This window comes from Eurytemora carolleeae, unplaced genomic scaffold (genome assembly GCF_000591075.1).
Source record: "Eurytemora carolleeae unplaced genomic scaffold, Eaff_2.0 scaffold1099, whole genome shotgun sequence".
Taxonomy (NCBI): Eukaryota; Metazoa; Arthropoda; class Copepoda; order Calanoida; family Temoridae; genus Eurytemora; species Eurytemora carolleeae.
This window is the reverse complement of record NW_019397053.1, coordinates 111,760-119,330: the sequence shown is the minus strand read 5'-3', so window position 1 is coordinate 119,330 and position 7,571 is coordinate 111,760. Positions and strand designations below refer to the sequence as shown.

Genomic DNA, 7,571 nt, shown 5'->3' with positions numbered 1-7,571 from the left:
TATCCAACAATACATATTGAGACCCATAAAACTGTGGAATATGAAGACGAATATTAGATTCAAGTTATGACTTTAAATAGTTTACTTTCATTTCACGGAATTGGTTGATTTCTAAGCCAAGCATAAACTATTTGCGTAACACAGCATATATTTTTCAAGATTGGTCCAATGTCATCTTCGTTTTCATTGTCTTATTGTAATACTTATTATTAAGAAATAGGATTTGTTCAAACTTTATGATTAGCAAAATATTTCAATATTTTTTGAAAATTTTAAAAGTTTTTTTGGTACTGTAATGGTCCAAAAAAAATACGCGAACTTTTTTTTCTCTCTAAAGCAAAAGTTTAGAAAAGCAAAAATGTGTATATAAACTATTTCTATCGAAATCTAAAATGTTATAAAGATTGAATCACAGAATCACAGAAAATTGGCAAAATTGTAACAAAGAAAACTCGCAATTTTCAGTTTTGGTCTAATTTTTAAGGAAAAGTTATTTGAATTCTTAGTTCCTTTCTTCTTAGTATATTCTAAAGTTAAAAAATATACGCTGTTCGGCTGAAACTTGAAGAACCATTGAAAAACAACTTTTCCTTTAAATTAGAACAGGACTGAAAATTGATTTTCTAAACTTTTGATTTTGAGAGAAAAAAAAAATTCGCGGATTTTTGTTTGACAATTGGAGTAACAAAAAAATAAAANAGATATGAGTGAAGAGCTTTATAAAATAATACCTTTTTAAGGAGATCTAAAAATGCACACATGGGTTCTGAACACACTATTGATGGAGAAAGGTGAAAAGTTGTATTATTTTTAATTTAACTCTTTCTTAAAATAAAACAAAACTGTTTTTAGTTTTCCATTGGAACTGCATTTGGTCTACAGGTCTCCTTGTTTCGATGAATTTTAATAAATTAAAGAGACGTCTGTAAGCGTAATATCCTGGCAGTGTATGATTCTCAAAGGTACCCTTATAAATCTTTGTCTGATCAAATAGTAATACGATATAATTTTGAAAATTATATTTTCAATTATGGTTTCTGTACAAAAGTGACCTGCGCATTTCTACTTCCGGAAAACATGTAGGATTTATCAAAATCTAACACTTTTAAACCAATAAAATCTATACTTCCACAATATTGATTAAATAAAAGTTTCAAGGGTACCGTTGTAAATCTGGCATTGTCAGCTTTTCATGGAGAGTCACATGACACCTACAGCCCTTTTTAGTGCAAACAGCAAAATGCTATAGCTTTAGATGTGTAACATTGTGAAAACACCATTTGCATAGCGAAAGTGTAATTATTATCATCATTACAGGAATGATTTATCATTCTGGGCTTTTTTGCATTGCAAATATTTATAATATAAATCGAATTTTTCTTTTCGAATGAAATTAAAAAAACGGCAAAGCTCATGGCGTTTTTTTTAAAGAAAGTAAATTAAAGGAATTCTCATGATGAATCAGTGGAGAAAGGCTTAATGCATGAAAATGGCTTGACTGTTCTTGCTTTTAAATTCCAGGTAAAAATAAGTATCTCTAAAGGGACTGTTCATTCCAAGGTATAATGCAAAGAAAGTTATTTTAGATGTGAACGCATTTTTTGTACTGCAGTGTACTGTTTTTGGCCGGAAAAGTAAACACAAGACGGATTCCACAGCCTGACGTGGAATCCATTTTCACAAAAATAATTAAATTTTCGGGTCATAGGAAACTATTATGTGAATTATCAAAATTATCAAAATTAAATGCTTTAATCCTAATCCTCCTCGGATACTAGACGAACACTGATGCATCTATTCTTGTTTACAAATTTCGCCCAGAGAGACATGCTTTTAATATGTACCTTGAGTATACACAACCGCAATTGACTTTCCTTGCATTAGTACCTTGGTTCAATCAGAGTCCGTGTTCTTGCATTTTTACAATGTTTATCTATAATGAACTGATCGTTAAAAATTCGATGTCTAAATTTAAAGGAAAGTATCCGCTAAGTTTAATTTAAGTGCATTTTAAAGAGGTTAAGGTTGGTTTCTAACGGCACCATTTTAACTTAGCAATGAGGAAGACATTTATCGCCGTTGTTCTATTTAACTCTAGAGATGGGCCTGTTCGGCTTTTCTTCAATCCATTCGTTCAATTTTTGATAACAACCAATTTTCAGTTGTTTAAAATAATTTGATTTCATTCAATTTCAGAATTATCATTTTTCATCCATCCTGATCGTTTTCTAACTGATTGATCGTTAAATTAAATCATTCGTTCAGTGTGATCATTCTTTCAATAAAATCGGTTGTTCAACAAAATTTTTCATTTATATAAAAACGACCTCCTTTTCAAAAGTTCGCTTAAAAGAACGTTTGTTTTTTCAAAATATCGTTGAAAAAAAATCGTTCGTAAAAAGTAAAAAAGGATAATTTCAAAAAACTTTGATCGAAAAGTTTGTTTGTAAAGTTTTTTACTCGACGAACGATTTTTTAAGTTCGTTCGTTTGTTCATTGATCATTAATTTTTCTGAAAGACCCCGCCGATTCCGAAAATTTTGTATGTTTTGTTGGTTCACAAAAACGATGCACATCTCTAGTTAAATCCTCATTCTTTAAACCACAAGTCCATTTTATCGATAAATTATCAATTAATTAATGAATTTTGCACAATCGATGGAGTAATCGTGAATCCAGCCTTCAGGTCTTTTTGAAATAAAGGGCCGCTTGTATTTGCTTTGACAATAACTTTAATTATCAGAGATCAGATAATCCAGGGATGTTTATTAATGCTATGGAAACCATCAAGCAAATTGCCAGGAAACATCTTAGGTAAAGGATCTGATTATTCTCCTTCTCTAACTTTTTTACATCTTTGCAACTAGCTTGATGTAGTAGATCTGCGATAATTCAAACCATAGTTAACGCAAGCTTAAAGGGAGTGACCGGCTATGTAAGGTACTTGAACTGAGTATGCATTGTTGTGGAAAACTTCTTTCGGATTCATTTGAGACATATTAAACTTTTTAAAGATCTGTAAATGCTGAGTTTGAGCGCAAATTTGACGTTCAAAACTCCTACTTAGGGGGTGGATTCGTTTTCAGAATAAGTTTTTTTTTAAATTATTAAATACCGACGACATAAAATGTAAAAAAAAGTTCTACAATAAACTACAGACGTCATGTATAGGAACATGTTGCGAAAATAAAAATTAATCTTATTATCGAAAATAAGTAATCTTGTTCAATTATTGGTTTCTATTTTCTCATTATTCTGGTTCCTTATTATTCACAAAGATGTTCGCAGATTTTCTAGAATTATTATTGAAATGACGACATTTGAAGAATTTGAATAAATCTGCGAAGAAATTCAAAGAAAAAAAGAAATTCAATATAATAATGAAAACGAAATAATCGATTTTATAAGAAGTTTTCCACAACACTGCATACTCAGTTCAACTACCTTACATAGCCGGTCACTCCCTTTAAACAGTAAACTATTTAAGCCTTATGGGTTGAAAAGATATAATGATTAGAAAATTAAAGTTGGAGGCAACACTTGATTTTGATATCCAATAAAATTTAAGAATGAACGCTTGATCTCTCAAATAAAGTTATCCCTGAAGGATTTGACCATCACGAGATATCTAAGAGTAATTGAACTATCACGTAGATCTGCTAAAATGGAGATTAAGTGTTGATTCAAAGATTGAAAGCACAAAAGTTCCAACTTCAGTTTAAGTCTTATAGACCTTTTTAAAAAAGATAAATTGATTTATTGCTTCAGTTGATTAGAATTTTATAGTTTGTAATAGTTTTGACATATATATTTTTCAGAGTCAATTAATGAAAAAATCAGTTACAGTATAAAATAAAATCCTTAACGATATTTCTGGTTATTACTGGCATAGTTTTGTTTGTTTCAGAAAGGCGCATTCCAAGTTTGACAAATATGATTTGGTAAATATTTCAAATTTGAATAATTTGCTAATGGTAAATAATACTGAAACTTAAGTGCATTTTAGTCATTCAAACTATCTTAATGGCTCAGGAGATGGTGCTTCTTTGGACAGGATTTTTTTTTCCAGTAATTACTTTCCTAGACTATACTTGACTGCAAATTTTGAACAGAAATATATTCAGGGGGCACAGAAACATTTTAGCATTTTTCAAATAGACAAACTTTTATTGTAGATAAACAAGATTTTTTTACGTTAAAAATGGGTGTAAACTTCGACATTATAAAATACAAATATATTGATGGCAATCATTAAAGAATTTTCTCTTGTAAGTTGTAATCTCTTATATTTCAATAAATTAAGAAGAACTTTTAAATTTACTGTCCTTAAGTTACAAAAGTTACAAAAAACTATGAACTCGTGCACATCCCATGTATTAGTATGAAAATAGCATAAAATATAACTTTGTTTTTTGAAGCTTATTATATCTAGAAATAACCACTGTATCAAGACAATACACAAACATTCATAAAGTTACCTAAAGTGATGTTCCGAATAATTTATTAATTGATTAAAAACTTTAAAGTCGTCTTAGTTTAGGTTTCAAGTTGCAACCTAATTTTGAATAATTTTCATGAAATAATAATCACAAAATGTGGTCTGCTTTGTTTGAGCATTTATATTTACTGGATTACGTTTAGTTTTATAAAATTTCATGCTTTTACATAATACATTTAAAAAAATTATAATAATGATTATTATAATTGTTGTTTAATGATAAATATTTAAATTAGAATACCAAATGAATGCCGCAAGCTGTTTCTAAGGTCACGGATGACTTTCCAAATCTCAAATCAATTTATTTTTGGTTTATTTATAAACAGTATAAACACTATTATTTTAAAGTTGAACTTGAAATTTCCCTGTTTCTCAAAGGTTCTCTTGAACTTTTACGAAAAAGAGACTTTTTGTTCACAAACCAAAACAATTTTGTTAAAAATGTTTTCTTTTTATATAAAAAGAAAGAATTTTAGTTTATTGCTTGATATTGAATATTTTTTCTTAAAGTTGTGAATTTAAATAAATGAAACAAAAATGTGAATTTATTATTCATAAACGTTTGATTTGCAACTTGTTAATTTTTTTTTAGCCTGAAAACACAATAGCTGAAATAAACCTTGTAAATTTCCTTCCTGCACTACTTGATGANACAATTGTTCCGGAATTTTCCGGAAAAAGGTTCCGGAAAACGTTGAAGACATCTTGAACTTATGTAAAAGATAAAATCAGTAAGTAATATCTACAGAATAATAGAATGTGCGCCTGGTGTAGCTGTAGTCATGTACAGCAATCCTTGAGTCTAATTGATGTTGTTACAAAGGAAATAGGTTAAATAGTAACTTGTGGAAGACGAGACCCAGCGGCCTCCTTACAGCAAAGCCAGGAACAAAGAAGAGAGCTGAAGAATTCTACGCTGCATTCTCTCAAGTTCTATTCATGTGATTCCGACCGATATCTATAGACTTACTTGTTATCTTAGAATTAAATATATCCTTCTGAAAGACTCCTTGCGTTATTTGGAGACCGACGCTACGTCCTCCATAAACTAATAAAATCACTTTTAAATTGGTCTGTATACAGTATAGTATATACTACGTAATTGCTGTGTCTAATGTTCATTGAACTATTTAGAGTCATAATTTAAGTCTAATAGTCGTCCTCCTATTCCAGAATTTTCTGGTTCTCACTCTATTTATATACTTTGCTTAGCTGAGTCCAGTCCAAAGTAAAAGGGCTGATGAGAGCCTCGATTGTAGGTGCAATGCCATAGAACAGGACAGTGGTTACAACCAAAACATATTTCACCTTTAAACACCTCATCAGAAATTCTTCAATGATTTGGATTTCAGGATTTTTGAAACCCAAAGGGGTTTAATTGCTCTAAAATCTCACTGCCATGGAATTCAGCTCCTTCTATAAGCTGGTTAACATTAAACACACAACCCATTAGTAAATGCGAACCCAAGGAGCAGGAATCAACTCCACAGAAACTATTTAGCACCTTCTGATGTCTGGACTTCAGGTAAGCAGGAAAGTTGGGAAAATCCTCTCTAGCTTCCAGTTCACAAGGTGTATATAGTGTGGTTACAAAGCCTGATGATACTTCAGTCACCTTCTCTCATGTATTAAGATCAGGATCTCTTCTCTGAGTACTCAGAGACTCACTGATACCAAGATTCCTGGTGCTATCTTCACCAGGATTGGGAACTTTAAATTGCAGGGCATGATTTCTGGATGACCAAGGTATCCAGATTGACAAATTTCAAAGAACTTCTGGAGCACCCCTGGTACATAACTTCAAAACTTCAACTCTGCCATTGGAGCCTCCACTCGTGTACACCGATATTCATAAGTTGCTGCGCCTGTGCGTCTTACCAAGACTCCGGGCTTCCTCAGGATTGGATGATGGTAATCAAAATTGTTATTTATCCCATCCAAGAATCTCACGACCCTATATTCATATCCAACTTCAAATCGCCTACCAACATCATACTGCAATGAGCCATGTAAGCCAATGTAGGCAAAAGATCCTTGCTTTCATGTGTGTCAACTGCACGGAAGCAATTGATGGTAATCAAAGTTGTTATTTATCCCATCCAAGAATCTCACGACCCTATATTCATATCCAACTTCAAATCGGCTACCAACATCATATTGCAATGAGCAATGTAAGCCAATGTAGGCAAAAGATCCTTGCTTTCATGTGGGTCAACTGCACTGAAGCAAATGAAAGGATTTAGACTGATATAACACTATTGAGTTTCGTAGCAAACATGCTAATCTCTGGGCAACCCATGGATTGAGATTGCAGAGAAGGTTCAGCTTCTTGTCAATCAGGATCTTCTTACCATTATAATCAACCTGAATTTGCCTGAGCAACTTGTAATGACACTGGCTGTTTCGTCAAAAGTGTTGGACACTCCTTCTATGAGACACGCCCCATTATTCAAAAGACAGTCAGATGCCAGGGACACACAAGGATTTCTTTCAGTAATTGTTCCGGAATTACAGATATCCAGAACCTTTTCCATAATGGAAATGGGAAAAATTTCTGGATCATTTCTGTTCGTAAACCGTAACCTGGAATTTTGGTAGACCCTTTAATTCACCTCGCAATATTTTTATACCATCTTTAGGTTCATAGAATACAGAATGCAATATAATTTATAAAAATTTAGCTTGCATTGCCAATTCTACTGTATCTAGGATTTCATGTTTTAATAACAACCACAGGCAAGACTTTTTTAAATACTTATCAAAATTTCCATCATATATTAAGAGAGTCTGCAGCAGCTCCAGTGGAGGGGACCCAATATTGACCCAATAAGGGGGGGTCCGAAATGTGGAAATGAGATCTGGCAGAGTCAATATTCCGGGCAAAGGAGGGTATTAATTTCCCAAGCAATCAGTCCTGGTCAACTAATGATCTCAAATAGGCGGTGGTTCATAGGCTTCCCACTTATCCTTGGTTCATAGATGATAATAAGAAGAAGCGTTTATTTCAATCCTGAAAATATATGTTATTAACAATGACTTTTCCAGGGTAGGAATATAATGTATGCGATAATTA

General features: G+C 32.1%; 1 protein-coding gene across 1 annotated transcript; it reads left to right on the top strand.

Annotated features, from left to right (window-relative positions):
* Positions 1-736: 736 nt before the first annotated feature.
* On the top strand, positions 737-5,207 carry LOC111711449 (carbonic anhydrase 5A, mitochondrial-like). The gene is made up of 6 exons (XM_023485818.1): positions 737-791; positions 853-882; positions 1,446-1,521; positions 2,744-2,814; positions 3,908-3,941; positions 5,091-5,207. Exons 1-6 carry the CDS (start codon positions 760-762, stop codon positions 5,205-5,207), a joined length of 360 nt encoding a protein of 119 aa, XP_023341586.1. The 5' UTR covers positions 737-759.
* The last annotated feature ends 2,364 nt before the right edge of the window (positions 5,208-7,571 follow it).